Genomic DNA, 24797 nt, shown 5'->3' on the forward strand with positions numbered 1-24797 from the left:
AACAGTTGTCAAACTTGTAGTTTCAAACATACGTTGGACTAAAAATCATGATGCTTTTGTCAGATTTAGTGGTGGGATGGGAAAACATCTTTGCGGAACAATTTGTCTGAATCCAAAGGTAGAAATTGCTCATCAAATGGATTTAAATCATTGTTGGGTTGGTGTAAAGTTAAAAAAAAAAAAAAAGGCTGTCTGAAATCTTACTAAATTTCAGTCATGTTTTCCTCACTGTATAGCTACCTATAATCGACTCATGAGCCATTAAAAAGATTGCCATCCCTGCGACGAGGGGCTAACATCTATCAAATCTGACTGCTCACTTTGACTTTGAATTTTGAATTCTCCTGCTACAAATAGATGATTTTATCTTTTGTGCCAGACTTTTATTTCACGTTTATGTGTCTGCAGTTCGCTGCTGCAAAATAGCTTAAGCATAAACTCACTACAGTAGCTGCTACTTAGCTACCAAATGATCTCATCTGTTGTGTCTGTTTCTGAAATTTAAACAGAGAAAATGTCCTTGCCAAGCTCATCGCAATATATTGTGCGTAACCATGTCTTTGACAAGTTCAGACAGCATGGCATCGAATGGCATCCAAGCGTTGCGCTGATGTCTGTTATGTTTCTGGGGTAACATATTGTCCTAGGAACTGATTTGTCAGAGGTAAAATATGCTATTGCAAGTGTTTCTCCCTCCAAAGTTAAAATCAGATATTTTATAGACAGTGTCTGTAGTATTGAGTAATTTCAGAGGAGACAGGGTATTTTATTCAAATTCTGTCTTATGCTGTGTATACTCTGTCACATTTAGGGATGGTACTATGTCATTCTTTTGCACAGGATACATAAGTCTCGCATCTTTGAAATAAAGTTCCAAGTCAAGACAGTCAAGAGTTCAGTTCCAAGTCCTAAACTTGAGTTTTGAGTCCTAAATAAGTCATGATGTACTCTTTACCAAATGTAATGCCATTTTAACTGCAGATTATAAATATAGTTCATTTGCAGACATGCTTTTAAATATTTGTATATATCTGTTAAAAACAAGTTTGTTGGAAGTTGAACTCCATCTCTGATTTTTTTGCCCCACATTTGCAGACTGTATATTTGTTTTTTGTTGAGCGCTGCATTGGATTTGTGTGCGAATTATCTTTTTTTAAAAAGCTCAGTATTGTAACATTAGTTCCTCATAGTTCCTGCCTGAAACTTGATTAGATGCTGTCAGATTGGTTTTCAAAAAGTTGATCATCTATGTCGACTTGCTGAGTATGAATAGCGTCAGTGTTATAGCTGATTCAGGACATGGAGTGAAGTGAACAGATTTGTGGCAAAATATATTAAATAACATTAATTATTACTTTTTCATCTTGGGGGAAAGGTATTGAGAATTTTCAAGTCAAAAGGCTAAAGTCCGAGTGTTTAGTCATCGTTTTAAATTGATTGGCAAGTCTTTGATTTTGTCAAGTCGATTCTAAAGTCATCAAATTTGTGACTCGAGTCTGACTTTAGTCCAAGTCATGTGACTCGAGTCTTCAGTGAGCAAGTACCATTATCATCAACCCCAAGAGGCAGGCGGTAATTCAGTGTTTTCTTCAAGGTTTATTTGGCAGTTATCATGGGAAAGACATTTACGCTCATTTCTGTCATAAAGAAGCTGATCCAAGGAGTCAACCAAAAATATTCCAGGCAGTCGCAAATATGCTTCAAGTTGCTCAAATTTAGCTCCCTTTTATATCACTCTGTACTATTCTGACATTTTTATTAGGTTTGACTTTTGAGTGCATTAAAAACTACTTTGCTGAATCCTAAAAACAAAAAAAAAAGAAATCTCTTTCCTTACTGCTCCAGTTTTAGTATGCCACCCCAGGCCACACCCTTCAAAAGTGGTTCTTGTTTTAGCAAACACACAAAACAACCAAACAAGCGTGTTTTCTCCCCTAGTAATTTTCTGCGGAATTCACAACGATAATCTAAAAAACCCGCCTACTGAGCCACAGTGACTTCTGTCAGTCCTGCAGCTTTTTAAAAGAATCCCCTTAATTTTAATCTCCTTTTCATTAGAAACTGAAAGACTGTAATCTGTTCCCCGAATATATAATTAGATATTTGTTTTTCTGTATCGACTGTCTTTTGGTTTTCTAGGCATGATGAACAGGCATACTGCAATGGATTCAGAACTTTGTGCTCTGAATGCATTTATTCTGTCTGTCTGATTGAAAACAGCTAAGCATCTTACTATTTAAATTGAGTTATTTGAGAAGGCTTCATAGAATAAGATCGGCTCTTTTTAACTGTGTCCAAATACCATACAGCCTAAAAATATTACACCAATGTTGACAGTCAGTATTCTGGCAGTTGGTGTACAAAATGTTCGGTTAATATTTGAAACACATGCGTTCAAACAGTAATTGTTCAAGTTGTTTTGGGTTTTTTTAAGCTATTGTCGGTGCTGTCATACCATCATCCTTTCATTTCCATCATGCTTCGCATTATGAGACAATAGTCTCAATTAATACCACATTCAAAAATCAAGTGTATTGACATTGCATGAGTACAGCTGTATAAACTTTATCCAATGTAAACATACCACATTTCTCAAAATTTGCAAATTAGGACACAGGAATTGAACATATTGAATAGGAAAGGTTCCACCCACTGAGTTTCGAACTTAAAAAGCAGGGGTATAATTAATAACATAATATCTGCATGCCATTTAGGTGTGTCATTCCAGGGCTTCGGCATTTTAGCTCAATGTTGTGCATCACTGGGACACTTAAATGGCATGTGGCCATAATTAATGTAATTAGTTACGCCTGTGCTTTTCTGCTTTGACGAATTAAAAGGCCCATTAAATAAATTATTCATCCTGGTCACTTATGTCTTTCTAACTTTTAAAAGCTCCATTACTTGCTCAGTGTGGACTGCAGCTCCATTATTTGACATCAGAGCAGACATACCTGAACAGTGAAGTCACAATTGTTTTTATTTATTGGCCATGGATACTGATCAGTGACACTGTGCTGGACCAGAATGATGGTTACACTATTGTAACCCTAGTTCTATTAGCATGTAACCAAACTGAGGGGAGCCAGGGGTCAAAAGACAGTGGCTAGTTGCTGTCGCTTAGGAGAAAAATGATTGTAGATGGTGTCATATGGCTGTTCCATATACTGTAGGCTCTGCATGTATTCAGGTAGGCAAGTCTTGATTGGCCAGCTATGCGGGTGCAAATTTCACTGGTGAAGAAAGTATTGCTTATTGAGTCCAGAATAAGGAAGAGACTGTGTGAGATCAAACTGCCCATTTTTCGATATCTGAAATGATAATCTCTAATTTACTTGGTAGTTAAAACTGACCAGATTCAAAGATCCTCTCTTCTTATTCGTTTTATTTTGCATTCATTATGGTAAGTTTGGATGTATCCTATTGCGCTGTTTAAAGTGCTTGGTAAGATGTGAAAATGCTAAATCAACAAGAATACAGCCAGTAGCTAAAAGCAGCAGAGCTATGCAATGTCTTTTATTTGGAAACTGCGTGTTGTCTTGTAATATTTTCCTCTGGCATCTGTTTTTGGCCATTAGTGGAAAATACAGAAAATGACCTCCATCCACAAACCTACATCACGTCACAAAGTAATCATGTTGTGGTTGAGGTTAGAGCGAATGTGTGTGTGAAAGAGTGTAATGAGGTTATTGAGAGATACAGGCCGTGTGCAATCAGATTCTGTTGTTACTGGAAATCCTTGCTCTGTTTTTATGTTTAACTTTGCTCTATGACAACATTCAAACCCGACTTACAGCCTCAAATGGGCACGAATTCCTCAAATCCACAAGGAGGAATAAAACACATAAGCATGTACATTACTGCTCTATCATAAGGTCATATAAAATAATCTGAATCATTAAGGCAACACCATTCACCAAAATCACAGGCAGATTTAACATTAAACCTTTTTAATACTGTTCTTTTTTCTCAGCATTGCTTTTCTCACAAACATAAAAACATCATTGACGTAATAGACAAACATAAAACAAGAAAAAAAGACATATTCCCTAAATAAACAGGGAAGGTTCTGTAACAAGCATGTTGAAAATATTTCAAACATTTCCTGCTCCTCTCACTGTCCAAAGCCATGCAAAGAGTCTTCCACTTGATATATTGTTGGAGAGCAGATATATGAGCATCTGTGTCTGTGTTTATACTGGAATATTGACAGAATAAGGAAAGTGGAGAAGCCAGAGAATGGTAAGTTGATTTTGGACAGTGCTGGAGTGTAGTGCATGGACTCAATTATAAAGCAGACAATGTACTGTAGTAGTGGAAGCAAAAACACACACACCTGAAAAAACTGATAAAACCCAGTCATCCAAGCTTTCTACTGTTACTGTAGATCACCAAGAACCAAGGTCTTCTTAACAACTGATTACATTACATTTCATGTTTCTTCATTTGTAGTTTGTAATGTAATATATTTCAGTATCTTGTGAGATAAAACAAAGGCCCTTTTGTTCTTGAAAGCATGTAACATGACACTACAAGATGTCAGTAAGGCTCTGCACGAATGTTGCTTAGGCATGTCTCTGTAAACCTATTATACTTGGCAAATTAAGATTCTTTCTCATGGAAGGAAAAGATATATATATATAAAAAAAGGAGAAGTAACACTAAACGCTTGTGACATTCCCAGCCCCAGATAGGAAAAAGGGAACAAATACATCAGAACGGTGCACTTAGCCTGTGCATTTCACAGTCTGGTTGGCCGTAAACAAGCAAAACCGTCTCCAAACACACATGACAATAATTCTACGGCAACAAAACACACTGGATGGTTAGAGTGGAACAGAGCTAGTGAGAGGAAGTGAGAACAAACAGCTACAGGGGAACCTTGTCTAGATTGTATCTCAAAAAACGGTTCGGTCAGCAGTGCCAAGAAGAAACTTATGCATTAAAGTCACTGACAGTCACAGCAAGTTTCCTTCAGGCTCTTTGAACTTACTCTCTTTTCTCAGCACGCGTGTGCTGCTTTATAGGAGTGGGTTTTGCGGCAAAAGGCCTTTGAACACAATTTTGGGAACTTTGGCTGTCAAAAACAGTCTGTGGCTTGTCCTTTTGTAGCGCTGGCAGACCTTGCAGAGTATATAAAGTGTCTGACACATGATAGTTACATTGACTTTGCAAGCTCCTCAAACATATTTTTGGCAAACCACATACAAAAGTATTCTGTGCATGATGTAAAGATGATAATTTAGTCCTTAAATTAAAACTTTTTAGTAGATTTTTGATTATTGTTGGTAGTTTTTAGTGCTTTAGTGCTTTCAAGAATCTAAGCTAGTGTTTACTCAGCACTCACTGCAAGTAGCCCTGGAAAGTTTTAGTGACATGTGACCTAAAATGCAAGTAAAAAAGATTTAGAATCCATGATGACTTATGCAAGCTTTTTCAAAGAACAATTTAAAAACTTTCAACTCGCAACGATGGCAATACTGAATAGACATCAACAGCAAAAAAGCTTAATAACATAACAATACAAAAAAAAAACATGGCAAAAACAGAATATCATGATATAAGATAGACAAAACAGCCTTCCCGTCACAGAACAATGCAGGCAAAGTCCATTCTCAATGGCTCTTCATTCAGTCCATTTATCTTTCACAGCAAATTCATCTCCCACAGAGCCAAAAGCCTCAGGATGTGTGGAGAGAATTATGGTAGATCTGTTGACACGGAAGAATCCAATTCCACATGTGGAGAAACTTGAAGTTTTCTTTCAGATTAGATAATGTCAACAGCAAAATATGACGTTTAGACAGCTTTTTACGGTCATCAACCTTTTACTAGCTTTGCAAAATATTTTTCAAAGGTTTTGTTTTATTGCATTTCTTTATGTGACCATCAGTCTTGTGGCAGTTCGTGACTGGGACACTGGAGAGGAAAAGAAATTCTTTTCAGTGCAAGTTCTTTTTATAATCCCCACAGAGCAGTTGGGGTCAGTCAAAAACCCATTTCGTACCAGTCCAGGAGTTCATCTGCATTACCGTTTTTATTTCCACCACTGTCACTTCCTCCAGTTTTGTAGCTCAAACCCCGGGGCACTTTCCCCCATATCTCCCAAATCCAGCAACAGGATTATAGCTCATCCTCATAGTTTCTTTTATATAAACAAAGAAGTTTTCTTAAATGAGCGACTGGTTACAGTTATGTCAATGCAAAAAGGCACTTCCGTTTTCAGTCTGCTACTAAGACCCTTCTAGTCGATTGCACTTTAATCACTTAGTTAGGTTTCACCACCATTAGACTCTGCTAGATGACTGTAAACCACATCCTGATCATAGTCCCACAGTGGTTTAGCACATTGCCAATATGCTGTAATGTTAATTTCATCATTCAGTATCTAAAATAGATGATCTAGTTGTAGTGTTGCCATTTGGACAACAAAGATAGTAAGTGCCACTTTTAAAATTGTGGATTTCTGATATTGGAATGATAATTTTATTTTTAACCACTAAGTGAGCCATGACAGGATTCTCTAATGGGCAAGCCCATTCTTTCCAAAAATCTTTCCAAGTGTTTGTATTTTATAGCATCTTAGAAATAAGATGGCTTTAAGGATGCTAGATTGTTATTTGATGGGCAGTGTCCTTGCATCAAGGGTACTTCATAGTCCAAACCCCCATTTTGTTGCAATGATGAAGGCGGCTGCGGAGTGTGACAGCGGTCAATCTCAGGCTGTTTTTGGGGTAGCGTACCATTTCCCCCATTCTCCAGACATGCCTTCATGCCCTCCAGTTCCATGGGATCAGGATCTGCTGGGCCAAGCTCCAGCTCCATTTCTGCCTTGGCCTGCCTCCTCTTTCGGACACAGATGATTGTTCCAGCCACCACAGCCAATCCCAGCACCAGTGCCAGTGCAGCCACTGCTGGGATGAGCGTGTATGTCAGCGGACTTTGTGTCTCCACCCTGGACTCTGAGGATGTCTGCGAAACCCCTTCAGTGCGAGCCTCTGTACACGACCCTGTTTCTATTGAGATGTTTGCCCTAGAGTTGATTCTTTCACCCAGGGGACTGGCACAGACTGAGTAGGTACAGTTTGGTCTCAAACCTCGCAAAGTGTACTCAGGGTAAGATGCCGGTACACTTAGGATAATGGGGCGGCGGTCAGGCCCTGAGAGGTTACGGTAGGTCAACCTGATGCCACGGATGTGTGGCCGTGTCTCAATGAAACGGTGCAGGTCAAGAAGGATAGATGTCGAAGTGACCTGCCGTGAGCTGATGGCATCAAGTTCAACAGGCACAGCAGGGACAACTGGCAAAACTTGTGTTGCTGAAGGTTTTGGCGGCTCAGGAACTTCGTCCATATTTTCGCAGTAGAGGCCAGAAGTTCCAGAGGGACACAGACAGCTGAGTTGACCCAGTGGATCAAAATTACAAGTGCCGCCATTAAGGCAGATGTTTGTTGGGCAGATGTGTTCCCCTAGCTCCCCACTGGTGGAGCTTGGGGATACTGGAGGTTCTGGTGAAAGGGGGCTGTCTGTTTTTGAGGAAACGGTTGTCTCACTGGGTGGAGGAGGAGGAGGAGGAGGAGGAATAGCATTGGTGTGGATGGTCTCTGGAGATGTGGTGGGCATCTGGGGAACAGGAGTACTTCCAATGGGGGAGCCGATCAGCACCGTTGTGGTAGGTGGACAACCAAAATCGTTGTGCTCCAGCGCAGAAAGCATCTTTCCGGCATTGACTAGAGGGAAGTGACATCTGGTTTCCTCAGGCCTCCCAAGATTTACACTCTTTTCTTTTAGCCAAACAGGGAACCAGGCTAATGGACACAAGCAGTTAAATGGGTTCTCAGCTGCTGTCAGGTGCATCAATCTAGGGAAGGTCTGGAAGAAACTCTGGGAAAATCCCTGGAGATTAAGTCCACTGAGATCCAGTTCTTGAAGTCCAATCAGTTTCTGGAAGTCCTCCACTCTGAGCTCACCCAGTGGGTTGGCAGCCAGGCTGAGCTTGATTAGCCCCTTGAGGGAATCCTGCTTTAGGGCCAGGGGCACCTCAGTTAACTGGTTTGTGGAGATGTCAAGCTCATGGAGGTTCCCCAGGGAGGCTATAAGATCCTCATCCACAGAGGTAAGCCCCAGAGAGGCCACCTTAAGGGCTTCAAGGTGGGGAGTCTTGAGATCTGATGGTCCCAGAGTTGGGATGTTGTTGTGGCTGAGGTCTAGAAGCAGAAGCTTAGGGAAATGAAGGGCTGGCAGAGAGGTGAGCTGGTTCCCTTGGAGCTTGAGTTCCAGTAGCATCTCTAAACTTTCAAAAGCTTCCAAATGGATGCTCTGAATGCGGTTTGCATGAAGATACAGCCTCTCCAGCTGGACCAACCCAGAAAAACTGCCTTTGGAGATGTGTGTAATGTGGTTAGAGGAAAGGTCTAAGTTTTTCAGCTTAGTCAACATCTCAAACACACCATCAGGAATCTCTGCCAGCTCATTCTGGCTCAGATCTAGCAACTCCAATTCCACCAGGCCTTCGAAGTCGTCTTGGGACAAAGTGTCAATGCCATTCTGGAAGATGTATAGATTTTGGGTGGTGGTGGAGACACGAGGCACAACGTTGGAGTGTCTATGAATGCAGAATACCGAGTCTGGCATCTGGCAGGAACACTCAGCTGGGCAGTCGGAGGATAACACCAGACCAAATGAGAAGAAGAGGAGCAGGAAGTAAGGCAGCATGGTGATGTCAGGCCTTAAACCCTGTAAGACATGAGAGAGAGAGACAATGGTTGGCGTTAATCACCATTCGCTTACTAATCTGGTCATAATAAAAGTAAGGCTTTACAGTAAGTGACAAATTGAGACATAAAATAGTGTAAATAGACATTATAACTTAGAAATTAAAAAACATTAAGATATATTTTCTTAATGTTATGCCTAAACCCCAAATCTCACAAACAAATGCATAAGGAGTTTTGTCCTTATCCCTTCCACAAATGCGTCTATACACTCTCATTTATACCATAAATTACAATACAATGGATGTATTACGAGCTCACTTTAGCCAATCAACAAACTTTAGCCCCCACATGCATAGAAACAAACAGTTACACTGCTCCATCATAGAGAATTTGCCATTTTCTATCCTTGATGAACAGACACCCCAGGGATCAGGACCCACAGGCAGAGGCAATGGGTTAACACAGCCCACCCAGAGTGACCCTTCCAGGGGTAACTGAGAAACCCATTCAGCCTCTTCCCTGTGTTTATGACACGGTCCTTAGCCTGTGAAACCGAGTCTGCAGTAATGCAGCTCGACACACGCAGCACCACACAGCTACTACATACAAACATATCCCTGGAGTGTGTTGCACACGTACACTAAATCACATCTTTTGACATATTTGCATAATCATGTCACCAAAAAAAAAGACATACAGGAATGCAGGAAATTCAGGGCCCACCATATGACTTTGACTCGAGGTAAAGATTATGGCATAAGGTTTTATTAACCAAACACAGACATATCAAACCTCCAAACTTTCCCTGTCTTCCGTCCTTCTTTCCCAATTTTATCTTCTTTTTAATTCTGTCTATGCAGATTCTCTAAAGAAAAAGTATGGTCCATACAAACAGTGACTGAGTGCCCTGGGCTTCTGCAAGAGCAAGAAGATATTTTCTTTATTTTCCTTTCCTTGTCTTGTATTGAGAATTGGATATTTTCTCACACCATAGGTAAACTGTCCATGTGTTTCTACCTACGTAAGAAGAAACCTAATATTGTCCAAATACTTTACATTTGATTGATATTTGTTTTATGTTTCATTGGAGTTTGATCAACAAGCCAGCTCAGGGTTTCTACCGTGAAAATATCTGTTTGAACTGGATGAACTAAAGCTTGTTTTTCTTTCCAATGTAGCCTCAGGTAGACTGAGATATACTCTAAGTTCACACATTATATAGAGATGACTGCAAATGCTTCTGTGTGGTCGAAATAAATGATTCAGTCATATGTCAGGATCAAGTCTGCAGACTGTGACCTTCAACTCCAGACCAGCTGGAGCCCCTACAGACTTTTTTTTTTCCAACTTGCTTGATTTCATCAGGCTTATTCTGGACGGGTTATTGTGGTGTGAAACGGTCCAAGAGTCACAAAGACTGAAACTTGAGAGTGACCCTGGCAACAGTCAAAGGGAGTTTATCTTGAGGGGAAAGAGATAAAAAAAAACTAATAAAAATCAAGAGACTTTGAAATTTCATTTTGAGAAATAATATCAAATAATGGCAGCATTTCAACACTTGGACAGTGCACCATCTCTATCAAGGAGTAAGAGATGATAAATGGTTTAGCGAGGACCATTTGTCTGTGCCTAAGGGTTTGGCTTTTTGCTTGTTGTCAATATTTCCCTGACCATGTGTTATAAAATGCAGTACAAATCTGTGCATCACCCCTTTTTCATCTCACTTCCCCTCCTCTGCACTGACCTGGCCTGTGTTAGTAAACTCTTGCACTCCTGCCCTTTCGAGGACTCCTGAGGTGGAAGTTGAAAAGAAACCTAAGATGTTTTATTAAAGTCAGGAGCGTACCTCCGGCCCTGCAGCTTTGCTCTTCTGCCCTCTGTGTCCTTCATTTATCCCCCACCTCCTCATAACTTATGAGGTCAGAGTCTGTCAGCCTGACAGGCAATATTCTCTCAAAGTCTTTATTAAGCACAAAAGGAAATGTAGAAAGGGGGGTAAGTGGGGGAAAAAAAAGGTATTCTGCGAGATTAAATAAGCGACTATTGACAGAAAGAGCAAAAACAAGTTTTTGGGTGTTTAAAGAACCAAAACAGGGACTTTAAGAGTTAAAGATACAAGTTAAAAAGCCGCATACGTCCAGTATTATCAGTTTGCCATTGATATAAGCTGTATTCGCGTAAACTGTACATTTTAAATTTTGTTGCCTCAAATTGCCACCAGACTTTGTTGATTAGCTACATTATTTGAGTGGTAGGAAACTGTGGGAATGAAAAGTTGGAAAGTTAAGATTTCTCACTAAATAAGAGCTATTTGGTGGATCAGATAAATGCGAAGTTAAACACAGACTCTTGCTCACTCCACAACTTAACTAGTTTGTCCTTTTCCACATCATAAGAGAAGCATATTTTGTTCATTTTTTGTACTACACTGGAGTTCCCCCATGATTACAGTCTACTTGGTTTGCTGCTTCCTGTTTGTTGCTGGAGAGAAAATGCAGCTATTGGTTGTTAAACTTTGGTAGATGCATGAGCCTTAAACTGAGCCTTCTAGTGAACCTGGCTACATACATCATTCTGCACAGAGAAGCTCAGACATCCAAGTAAAATAACATGATGTAAAACACATTTCTGTCTGGGTGACTTTAATATTAAATGTGTGGAATCAAGTACATTGTCTTTAACCGAGTTTTACAATTTCGATAAAACTGAATTTGATGGGACCAAGCAAGTGAAGATAACAAAAGAGCAAAAGTCATCAAACCACGCTGTCGCAAGAGCCAGAAGAAAAAAATATCAGTTATTGTCACCATTATTCTAACTAAGACTCATGCAAACAACAGCGCACACCTTGGTGTACATGGATGCTGATGACAAAGCATTACTGCGATGACACGGCACATGACTGCTTTTGTTCGAGGTGCATGTCTAAATTTAAAGACTCTGCTGCAGAATCTGGATCTTTCTTTGTGTGCAGTGACTTACTGTTTATAGAACAGTAACAGGGTTATAATAGGAGCTGCTTGTCATTCCTTTAAGGGTGCTGCTGCTGCCGCACTGGCTAAGTGAATAATTTGATGACAGAGGAGGAGAGGAATGAATGGAATATGTATAAAGAAAAGTTGTGCTGCGGCTTTGTTGTTCCACAAGGCCTGTGTCCGGACATGCACTGTAGTAAAACCCTCCTGACAGCATGTGTCAGTTGCAGCTTCACTGCAAGTCTAATTCAGGGAAACACACCGCCGGGTGCTACATGCACCTGGGTGGTAGGGTAGAAACACCTTCACCACAGAGGAGTCAAACCTCCATGACAGCAAGCATCCGCCCTGCTGAAGCATCCTGAAACTGAATCCCTTCATGCTTCAGGGCCGCTGCTCTGTGGCTGAACCTGACCTCTGACCTCCCTTTGGATCAGGGGGAGACAAAAAGCGTTCCTTGTTCCAAGTTCAGTATGAACTTTTCTATTTGAGTGAGTTTTAGTTTTTTGTTGACAGAGATAAAAGTATCTTCATGTGTTGATGTCATCAAAAGATCAGCTGATGGCCTCTTTTTGTTGTGGCTATTGTCAATGTAGCTTTATTGTTTTATAATGTTATCACATTTCGTGTTGTGTTGATTGTTCATGGTATGTAGTGAAGCCAAAGACAGGTTTTCCACATTGTGAACATTTCACTTACTTAGGTTTATGTTTAGTTTATTTAAATCATAAACTGCGGTATATAAACATGTTTATTATGCAGTGTACATTTGCTTGTCTATGGTACTGAACAACAGCGGAGAATCACACTTGTCCACACACGTCTCCTGACTGCCTGTCAGACTATATACACATATTTCATGTAAAAAAAACATTAAAAAATAGAAGTCAGGGGTGGTTATTGTACTTGGGAAATCTCATACCACTGAAAAACAAGTCATAGTGCACTTTGGTAATGTGGGTGTAAATCATAAGTTTCATAACAGTACAGTATAATATCGATTCTTTGGACAACAATATGATATATACTGATATCACTAAGTCAGCTCAGTAGGATTTTAACGTGTAATTCAGGGATCTGTGATCGATACAAGACGGTCAGCTGTTTGAATGTTTAGGAAGGAGGTATGCTGGGATGGAAATGGCCAAACAGAAGTGCCATGGGAATTTAAAAACAACAAGCTTATCTTAAAGTTGACAATAGTTTTCGATGTTTTAACTTGGATATTACTGGACAGTTGATCCTTGATTGGCTTTATCAATACAGATTGATATTTCATTCACTTTAAGATTTTATTTGCATTATTTCTGCTTTGATGCTACTTATGACTTGTTGATTTTAAGAGTTTGGTTTCAGTTGCTTGTCTTGACTTTATAGAAGCTTGTGCAGAATTTTAACCTTTACAATTACAATACCTGATTGATATGACAGTACTAATGATTAGTGGAGGTGTATGTTGCAGATTTTTGAAAGAACGTATGTGCTGTGCTAAGAAAATCCTTGTTTTTGTTTTGACTACCATGTTCAGTTTGGCCATGTAAAAGACAAAAGAGAAAGGTTGAAAATCAGAATCTAAGCCAAGCATCAAACAAAACAGTTCAGAAAGGTCCTAAACAATATATTTTAAGAGAACGTGTCTTCAATCACATTTTAATTGGCTCAGTGTTTCAAAGAATGATGAGATAAGTTTGAGGGAAACAAGGATGCAGGAAGAGATGAAGTAGAGAATGAGCTGACAGCTCAGTCTGTGAATCAGTACTTCTTTTTTTGTATCGTCTTCACCCTCTTGTTTGATGTCGAGCGGTTACCCACATCACAAAGCCAATAATCTGCCATGCAGCATATTAACCATTGCAGTCACTGCACAGGAAACATTTAACTCCTGCATTCACACAACGTGGAGTTGCTTAACCAGTTCTTTTTGCTCCTTCAGGACTTCATGATTAAATGTGACAGAGTCTTCTGCTGTTAAGACTTCACGGCACACACTGTATCCTCAGCTATTTGTAGGAGTGTAGATAAGGCCACATGATGAAAGCGAAACATCGCCGTCAAAATGACACGAAACAGGTCAACACGCACACAAGACCTGTAGAGCAGCATAGCACACACATACACACACACACACACACACTCACATTCCTGCATATGTTCACACCAGCACACATACATACACACACACACACACACACACACACACACACAATCTACAACACAGCTGGATTCTGTTACCCATAATACACCGCAGCCATCTCTCACTGTGAGACAGACTGAAAGGCCCACATAAACCTTTGTCCTCCCTATGATAAGAGAAAGGTAGAGAGAGAGAAGACTAATAGGCGATGAGTGTCAGAGGTAAACGGAGAGGGAAAGGATACCAGAGAGAGAGAGAAAAAGATAGCTGGTAGCTGCCTCCATTCATCCAAAATCTGCTGTAAACAAAAACGGACTCGTCTAAACTTAAAGTGCATGACAAAAGCCAGATATGACAGTGTTGAATATTCTCTCAAACTGACACAGAGGGGGTCCTGCAAAATCCCGTTCAATCACCACCACTGCTTCTTGACTGACTTTTACTCAAGAAAAAAAAACAGAGATAAGTCCGCTCAGTTACAATTTTGAAGTTATTTTTGTAGGAGTGGTCATGATTCCTGGCTTAAACTTTTGTTCTCAGTAAACTATTTAATGCAAAGGCAGAGGCTACTGGCAACATTAATGAAGTCTATCATCTATTTTTATTTCCACATTTAACCCTTCAAATCCTGAATTGTCAGTTTTCTTGTGCTGGATTCAGTTGTGTAGAAATTCAGTGTTACTTACTGGAATGCATAGTGTGTATCCTCCAGGTCTGTCATGTTGAATGCATTTGCTTCCTAGTACTCTATTTTTCAAGCTGATTTTTTTTCTTTTTTTTTAAAGAATTTAAAATCCTGCATTCCTAAACATCCATGTCAACTTGCCAGCTGTTTTCTTCTTCTTTACTGTCGTTGTTGGCACTTTGCTGCATTTCTTTGCACATAACTGTCAGCTATGGATAACTGGAATAGTATAAAACCATTGGTAGGAATGTCTATTGTTCACGTGCATATGAAATGCATGCACAAGAACTAACAAAAGGAGTATGCCCTTGTATAAACACTATAGAGCAGTTAGAGGGCAAAAACTCCACAGGATACATTTGGATAATACGTTCAACTGTGCATTTTACCACAAGCTTTATGCAAAGACAACATTGTTCACAGTTACATTTGTTCTTTGTGAACAATGGATGAATATTTATTCTGGCCTCCTATTGCACTTATTCAGCTTTAAATATGTAGAATTCAGTTTGCAGAAATTCCTACTCACTGTCTAACTTTCAAAAGAAATAAATGTATTGTGACATTTTGGCAACAAGACCTTCATCAGGCAAAATATGTAGAATTAACATAAACTTGTGATTAAAAACACTCGAGTAGAATTACAAAAATTGCTCCTTTGAAGTCTAACTGACCTTCACAAGCTTCCACTCTTGCCTGGAGCGTACCGTTCATTATCAAACATATCAAATGAGTGGTACTGAAGCAGCAGCTCAACATGACATGTTGTCTTTTGTCTTTTCATTGTATTGTTTTTCCCTGTGATATCAAAGGAAAAAAGCACAACTCATGTGGTGAAATCTTGCCAGCTGGGGAGGTTTAGTATTCTTCATTTATTTACAGTCTGTGATTGTGGGGAGCACTATGAAGATTTAAGAATTCACAAAGGCAAACTGAAAACACTGATGACAAAAACAAACTGTGGTTTTTCGATAAAAGAGCAACAAAGGGAGCAGACAATTGTGAGCTATTAGATTAGCTGTAAAGGTACAGGTGTCACTTATCGATTTAGTTAGATTATACTTTTTTTTTCCATGTTTGACGTCTGGTGTGCTAAAAATGCTTTGGTGCACAGAAAATAATATGTTTTCCTTTTTCAGTTCTTAGAAAAAAAAATAGAATAATAAAAATACTTCAATTACTATTACTACTAAGTAGCAATATCCAAAACAACAAACACCTTTTAAAGAAAGTTTAACTATCAATAAAGAAATAAATAAAAAGGATGTACCATGCTGAAAGAAGCCTTCATGTAAATTACCTTACATCATTAGAAATTAAGCCAAAAAAGATTTCAGGATTACCACTTTAAGAAAAGGGTGAGAAAGGGTTTGGAGGGGCTGTGGGAGGAGGGACAGGAGCGTCAGGAATGAAGGTACAAAGAAGGAAAGTGGGGGATCATAAATTGTGCTAGAAAGTTGGTCTACAGGGGGATTACTTCATTTTAAAGAAGGAAAAAAAGGGGACGTGAGTTAGTGGTACAAAACTTATCTCAACTCCCACACCCCCGAAACTCCCCACAGTGGAATATCCTGTTACCTCACGCCTGAATAGCTTACCAGTAAAATCAGTTTAACAGCTCCAATTTTTCTGAAACTTTCAGCCCCAAAAGGTATTGTGTCAGCAAATAAAAAATCCGTATGTGCTGTGAGGGAGTTGCACAGTGATGTGTATGCACATGCACAAACGGCGATAACACATCATACACAGACTCTGTGCAGGCCCTATTTTTAATAACAGTAATACAAATACACACTGTAATAAAACCTGAAAAGGACTAATATAAAATCAACAACAGTTTAATGCAGAGGAATACAGTTCAGCCCAACGAGACAAAGAATCGATTGCCATGGTAGCAGAAAAGGTTCCCTGGGGATCATGAATATCTGCACCAAGTATCATGGCAATCCATCTGATAGTCTTTGAGATATTTCAACTAAAACCAAAAACCTCATTGTGAGAGTAAAAGTCAGGGCATCGTCAGAGTCATTAGGAATCATCCACTAGATGTTGAAATATTTCACTGAGTAAGTAAAAAGCTTGATTTTTGATGGTGCCACTGGGTGAAAATTTGGAGGATAGCAAAAGTCATCAAATGTATCCTCTAGGGACTATGCATGTGTGTAAAAATGTCTTTCCAAAAGTTGTCAGTGCAGTGGTTTGATGGAAATGAATGAATAGATTGTACTTTTTATGCAGTGCTGTGACGTCTTGATGATCAGGCCCTGTTGCTCATTTTAAGTTATCCTGTACATATTGCATACCTAACATACCATATACGAATGATGTAACATAATGTGCACCCTGACAGCAACTGAAACATCTGAAAGTTCTGGATGTGCACTTGTTGCTTAACACTTAGTAGCCATCAAGCAGGTTAGTGGGTATAAACTAGAGTAAATATGTGAAACAAAAGTTTAATCAGTGCCACAGGTGGAAAAGCCCTTCAAAGCTGCTGGTCTTTGCTTCCATATTTCAATCCAGTTAATCAAAGAGATGTTTACTGTAAAACAGCATTATCGTTTTATAATGTGAACTAACCAGAGACTGTGAGACATCACCAGCAACTTAGTCATCTTCTGTAAAGCAGTTAACACCTGAGTGGTGGCAACTGCTGTCTAGACTGGGCAGTGACAGCTGTCCTTTAGTCTATATTAGGATGAAGAGAGACTCATGAATTCTCTCACTTTAAAATGATTAAAATTAGGCAGAGAAGATGTGTTCAGGGCTCGTGAACAGTAAATCACATGAGCCAAACCACTTTTCACTCACAATAGCTGACCATAAATATTTCACACTAAACACAATGTAAAAGAAATAATAATCAAACAAATACAGTACTATGAATTAGTGTAAAAGCTCAATTACACACTCTTACTGTTTTTACTTTCTTTCGCCTTGACCTCTTTCTTACTTTTATCCATTTCAATAAAATATCAAACACCCAACACACATGTGAGCACCCAGGGAGCATAAAGTGTCTCCTCTTGAACAATTTAATAACACTGTATGTGACAGCACATCACCTTTCAAGGCTTTCACCATCTTCTGGATTGTGATCTGATTTAAATGACGTCTGCTGGATTTTTCTTTAACTTCGCCAGTCCTCCGTACTCTGTGCCTTCTTTTAACTTTGTCTGATGGCTTTGACTCTGGTCACTCTGTCTCTGCTCGCTCATGTGTTTCTTGAGTTAACAGGAATAACTTGCAGCTTGCTGTTAGATTTATCAACAGACTGTCTCTGTCATAGCCAGAAGTAGCTCCACAAACAGTACAAAGTTTCTTTAGGCGAATGTAGAAGTCAGAGGTCAGTGTCAGGGTTGGGATTCAGTGTCTGCTTCAAGAATGCATGTGAATGCTTGAAGATTCAACAACCTCGCTTCAGAGCTGCAACATAATATACTGTAAAATGAATACTTAAAGCATAATCATGCAGTTACAAACTATTTCATTTAGTTTTTCTTGAAGAAAGTCAGGGTTTCTTGAATTTTGAATTCATTTCCATTCTGGTTGGAGCAAAAGTGCATTCAGCAGGCATGGATTTAGAAACCGCAGTATTGCTGGAGAGATAATTATATGATTGCATCAAACACAGTTGATTGTTGACTAATAATCCATCATCATTACTGACAATGACCTGGATGGTTTTGGCTCGTGTTGCTGCCTCAGCGATGCCTGGCGCTGTGCTGTCTGACTCCACAATGGCAGAGATGCCAGCTATGCTGCCGCTGCTATGATGAAAATGCAAAGTGACATTAAGGTGTGCTGCTGCTGCTTGTCAGACCTTAACTCTCCTCTGTGGGTTTGGAAAAGGTTGCTGTAAGAAGATCAGCTCCTTTTCCAGTGAGATACCAGATCCTGCCTGTTTCCACAACAACATCTGTGTTTAGCTTGAGGAGCTCGTGGGCAAAAGCCAGCAGACAGATTTTGTTTTTGCTCCTGAAGGTTTTCCAGACAGAACTGCAGTGACAAGTACTTGACATTATATGAGTCTGTGTGAGTGTGTGTGTGTGTGTGTGTGGGCATTTGCTCTTCTACCTTTTTGAGGAACAATTTGTATTTGAAACCTTAAAAGGAGAGATGTGTCGCATTTAAAGTGAGCCTTTACACAGCCTGTTTAGACATATAGACTGAAAGTAAATGCAAATCTGTTCCAAAGATGCATGTGAGACAACTGAATAATGCAGTTGTAATATGTCCTGTTATGACACAGTGGGGTTAGGGTTAAATGTACTTAGTCATTCTGTGTCCTCACAAGTATAGAAGTACAAGCTCGTGTGTGGTGTAGATGCATGCATCCAATTATGCCAGTAAGTCATCTGGATACTGTGCAATATTATCAAACTTTATTGACTGAAATAAAACAGTTAAAGTGTGCATGTTTTCAATAGAAGAAAGGCCAATAGATTTTGTTCGTATTAATCTCTACTAGATATGCTTAATTATTTTAATTTGACTCTGATCAACAGATTTTTCTCACAGCACACACTTTGGCTCATAAGACTCAGGAGTTACTAATATCACTGATAATTGCTGCATTCCATTTCAGTGCCAGAGATTTGGCCCCTAAATGGAACAGAGCCGTCATTAAGGTTATTAGTTTCGCGTGTCATTAAGATGTCAAAATGTCCATGTTTAGGAAGCTCTGTTTATCATGTCTTCGCATTTGTGTTGTTATACTTAGCACAGTCACATCAGAGCAACCACAGGTTAAGTTGCAAAAGCAGATGGAAACTACTGTTTAGCTGCAGTAGCAGTAGTTGTAGTAAAAACGTGTCTGTTCATGACACCATGTGGAGTATTGACTACAAGCTGAATAACAACATTTAATCATATTTGTACGATGGTCTGTCAATGAAAACTTCTCACTGTTATCAAATCAAGTTCATTGTCATTTTACCAAACCTTTCTATTCAAGTACGTTCTGCACTCCGAGAGTTTGGCACAACAAATAACCAAACGGTGTATATATTTCAACAGTGCTCCTTATGAATGGTCCAGCTCCTAAAATACAAAATCTGTTTGTGGTGGTAGATCTTTTAATCATGGTGGGCCGCCACATATCAATGAATGTGTGGAAAATCTTGTTTTTAATAGTTTAAAACATCCCTTGTCAGCTTCTTATTCTCCTGTTTGTAGTTGGCATATCATTTCCTTTTCCTGATAATCACAGCTGCTTTTAACTGTTCGCAGAATCTGCAGTTGATCATAAAATGCATCCTGTTGTTTAAAGCTCAGAGCATCCACGTGTATCCTCTTTTTTCAGTGGTTTAAACAAAAATACAAATCATACAAGGACACGCTCATTTAAACAAAGCTCTATTGCCCGACTGCTAGAGAACATGTCACTGAAGTTTCCTCATTCTCTTAACAAAGCAGTGATTGAACTTTAAGCCACTGACCTTTTGGTCAAAGTGACATCTGTGTGTACAGGGATAATATGTCATAAGTTATTTTTAAGAGATGATAAATCTCACTGTAAATTCCCCAAAGTATTATTTTTATCAGTACACATTCAGATAACAGCCCAGCTAGTATTTTTGGTTCTAAAAACTTTCTGAGAATGCTACAGTGCAACCAATGAAATGTTTTAGTCAAGTTTTCTGTGGCAAGTTTTCAAAAAGTTAGGGTAACATTGTCTATGAGCATCAAAAAATGTTAAGAAATGTTTGTTAACATATCACATTACATTAGATTTTCATCAAAAAATGGTCTGTAATCTCAGTCCTCAATTACATGTTCTGAATGTTGTTTTGAAAATGTTTTTCCTTTGTTCTCATGTAACATTTTGGGAACATTTTATTAAAACAACATTCTATGGTCTGTCGCCTGCCAACATCACCAAAACATCCTCAGAATATTGCAGTTAAAACATTACGTCTTAGTCAGCATTTAACCTTAAAGTAACATTATTTAAAATGATAACATCCTTAAAATGCTCTTTGCACATTAGATTAAAATGTTTTTCTCAAAAGCATTGTTGCAACTTTACGATAACGTTAGTGGCTAGTCGCTAATTTCGTTATATATGAAAGCTGCTTGCTTATGTACATACCAAATTGTCAGCTGCGTACCTTTAACTGTGTGCACATAAGTGTAAACACACCTTTCACTGAGCCAGCAGAGACTATTGAGAGAGGAGACACTGGAAGAGGAATAAACCGACCTGGTGTGGTATTTACTCGGGCACGGCTGGGCACACACCCTGATTCAGGATGACTTTTGGTGTCACCGGTTTTTCCACTGTGGTGATAAAATGCCAGCGATGAGGCGCCATAAGCTCAGTTAGACTTTCTGCAGGAACAACTACAGTATGAATGCAAAGGCTGTGTGTGTGTTTGCAGTGTGCGTCTTCACACTTGACTGGCTCAAAGTCCGTCTGTCAGCAGTTGGAAATAAGCATGTCACCTGCACTCAGCTTCACACAGGTGTGCCAGCGGCTGACTGGAAAAAAGATGCAACACCCTCAAACAAGTCTGCTCTTTTCTTGTTCTTCCCTCCTTACTACTCGTACAAATGTGCTTAATCCCTCCAGAAGGGAAGTCATAAATCCTCCAGCTACTGCGCCGTCTTTCCTGAATGCATTTCAAAGTCTCTAAAGTACAAACAGTACACTAAGTAAGTACACAAAGTCTGATATTCATAGACAAAAGACAGCTTTACTTATTAAATTACACTCATGTTTGTAAAAGCTAAAGACACATAATGCTGCATTCAAGTGATGTCAGAATGTCAGAGTTTCTGAATTGGGAAGTTGTTTTTACTTTGTTGTGTTCATGTGCTTTGAGGTTGTAAAGTTGGAACAACATGGAAGCTATTTTATATATTATATTTTAATCTAGGTTACTGTGCATGGACAGCAATTAACATTTATACCATATTACACTTAACATGTGATCAAAAACAAATATTTAATATGTGAATTAATAAAAGAAGCATCTTACCATTGACCAGATATTGACTTTTCTCCATGATGTTTACGCATTAATGATGTAAAGCAACTTGTGTTATAAAATAACATTGTTATCAATGTTAGTATACTCACCTGGCATGCTTTAGTGCTTGCTACAGCTAACAGATGCAGACACCAAAATGTGTAACTACCAAAAGTAAATGATAGCTACTAGGAGCAAAATAACAAAATCTATAATTTTTTACAGTCGATTGACACTGTTTCCATGTTTTCCACCAGTTCTGCTTCCCTAAAAAGTCATGCAAACATCAAAATTTTTGGCAACTAGAGCATCACTGAAATTTTCCACCCGTAAATAAAACTTTGGAGGGCCGTTCATGTGATTGCAACTCATAAATATTGTAAATATAATATTTCCGAGGAGCATGTGAAGGCAGCATAATTCCCAAAGCTGAAGTTGATAAAGACTTACTTTAAGTACACAGTAAAGGCTTATTTTCGTGAATAAAAGTTGTAAAGCTACAATAAGCTAATGTTTCACCTTAAAGCAGTGAAGTGTATTATTGGTACGCCCTCCTCCCTCTCCGATCTGTCGATTCCTGTTCTGTCATCACTTGTCGCTCATCTTAATGAGATGTTTACACCTGGAAACTGCATCTCGCCTGAAGCTGCGATGCTGGCAGAAGCCAGAGAAGCATCAAATGTTTTACAGGTTTTAGTTTGCCTTGTTTTCCATGACACAAACTGTTATTTTCCTGATGCATCCAATCATCATTGTTGCACTGTTTCACATTGCAGCTTTAAATCCAAACACATTTCACTTGCTCTTCATTTACGCATCTCCTGCCTCTCTCCATACATCTCTCCTGATCACTGAGTGACGATCACCTGCGGGACTCTTTCCCAACAGGGGCCCCTTCATGCTTGTTAAGCCCTGCTGTCAGTTACCAAAGTGTGGCCTCTGGCGGGGTACAGGCTGGGCTGGACTGTGGGGGATGAGTGGGGGTGGTAGATGCCTCCAGTTTGTGCAAGTCTAGACAGATACTGTCCCATTACAGCTTATCTGAACTGTTACAAACATGAGACCCAATTGTGGCTCTGAATGATACATCGCTCTCTTATAAAATCATGCCATACATGTCTTTTCTAGTTGAAACCAAAGATGGCAATTACATAAAAAACAGAGCAAAAGAAATGTGACAGTGAAGTTACCACCCTGCCAAAGATGTTATCTAATCGTTTTTAACTAAAGACCCATGTGAACCAAATGTGACCGTCTGTACAACCCTACAGGAATGTTGATAGAACAATTCTAAAAAGCCCTAGATTATTTTCCAGAACATTTTTGTTTTTCTGTCCAATGCCAACATTTTCCATTTTCTTACTTTCCACAATATCTACACATGTTAACGGTTCCTGTGTCATCTTTTAGACTAAGGTTGGGAGGCACAGACTTTGTTTTTTGCTAACTTCGGGGCTCAGGATTAACAGCTTTCACTTTACTCAGCAGTTGGCAGGCACATCAAATTTAGCTTGGGACTTCATGGTTGTAGCCTTTTTTTCATTGAGAAATTGTAACCTAAATTATATATCTGTGTAAGCCCATTTTTATGGCCGTTAAGACTGTACTCATAGCCAGTGCGCTTACTGTGCATGCTCCAATCTCTTGTCCCAAACTCTATTCCAGTTCAAAACACTAACACTAGGTGTATGTGACCACATGCCTTCCTACCAAGACATCTTAAAAAATTCTAAGCACGCTTGATGCAGGAAAGACTCATTCAAAGTGATCAGTCAAATGTGTATTCTGACAGTTTCATTTCTTTCTCACCAAAGCCTGATTTCGGTCTGTCCTGTACTCCTTTTTATTACTGATCGAGTTTAGGGCAGCGTTATTAAAAATCTATGCACCCAGGGTGACTTTTCTTGAGCTTCGACTTTGATTCATTAAGTTCATTCTTTTATCCATTGTGACTTACTATAAATGCAGAGCCACTGTATGCATTTAGGTCATTTAGTGTGTTGCATTGGGTTATGTGTGTATTTGGAAGCTTTGCCTGTTGATAAACAATACATAAACATTTCCAAAGCTGTGCAGCAATTTTTTTTTGCAAAACACAATCTAACAACTTATTTCAGACTTCACTGCGGCCTCAACACTAAGCGCCATAAACTCATCATGGGACTTCTGTCTTCACTAAAACCTACTCAGTAATTTGTGATGGAGATTTACATGCATGGCAGACTTGCACTGGAAAATCAGCAACAATCGGTCCAGTTATTTACACATCCCCACATTGAATTTGTCTCATGCGAACACACGTTTACACTGTGAACGCTGCCTCTACTGCACACTCTGAAACCAGATGCATGAAAACACACACACTGAAACAAAGACCTCTGCCAACTGTCCCCTGCTGCTGGATCACCTCATTAACCCAGTGTTAGGTCGTGGAGTGTGGACAGATTTACTGCTGAGAGACTTCTATAGGAACTGGCAGTAAGGACAAACACACACACACACACACACACACACACACACACACACACACACAAAATTATAAGTGGATTAGAATTGGCAAATAGGTTCACCTTCAGAAATTCATGAACATGGAACAATGTACTAATTCAATGCACAAACCCTGAATATGTGTAGATATACAGTATATTGCTGAAGTAGGATGTTATTTTGGCATGTGTGTGTGTGTGTGAAGGGGGGGGGGGGGGGGGGGGGGTTGGGTGTGGGGGGGGGGGATTGGTGTTTACTTTGTCACTTATCTATTTACTTAAACTCCTCACAGATCCTTTAAAGTAAACACACACACACTCATTCTTGTCTCTGCTGGAAGAGGAATCAATTAGTGCAAACTGAACTGTGTTTGTTTGGCTTGGTTAAAGCCAGTGACCTCGGCTGGTTCATGACCCAGAAACAAAGGCTGCATTTTACACAAGAACAGAAAATCTGATTTTTTTTTAACTCTTTGTGGTGCTGTTCGGAGCCACGCCAGGCAGTCGAGTTTACAAGACCAGACCTGAACCTTGCCATTACTTTTCACAGTGTGAAAGCAGCTACACACACGTAGAGCGTGTCCTGGGAGGGCGACTCTGCTGAGAACCCTTTGTGTCTGCAAGAGACGGAAAATATGGAACTAATTTTAGTTTAGGACAAAGTTCATCCTGTGCTATGTGAGCAACACGTCACTGCCAGAAAATCGGGTTTCATGCAGCAATTGTGCAGTTTAAATGGAACTTTCTACTTTTGTCAAGAAAAGTCGAAATCCTTTGCTATCAAAAAATGATAATAATCAACAAGGGGAAATTTTACACAGGAGGC

At 39.4% G+C, this 24797-nt stretch overlaps 1 protein-coding gene across 1 annotated transcript in view; it reads right to left on the reverse strand.

The window, feature by feature from the left end:
• Positions 1-3933: 3933 nt before the first annotated feature.
• LOC121942649 (vasorin-like) overlaps positions 3934-24797 on the reverse strand; it is a 38016-nt gene continuing 17152 nt past the window's right edge. Inside the window, exon 2 of the mRNA XM_042485913.1 lies at positions 3934-8736. Within this exon, the coding sequence (XP_042341847.1) occupies positions 6583-8715 (2133 nt within the window). The 5' untranslated portion in view covers positions 8716-8736 and the 3' untranslated portion in view covers positions 3934-6582. The remainder of the gene's footprint in view (positions 8737-24797) is intronic.

The sequence above is a fragment of the Plectropomus leopardus genome, chromosome 4, assembly GCF_008729295.1.
Source record: "Plectropomus leopardus isolate mb chromosome 4, YSFRI_Pleo_2.0, whole genome shotgun sequence".
NCBI classification, from domain to species: domain Eukaryota; kingdom Metazoa; phylum Chordata; class Actinopteri; order Perciformes; family Serranidae; genus Plectropomus; species Plectropomus leopardus.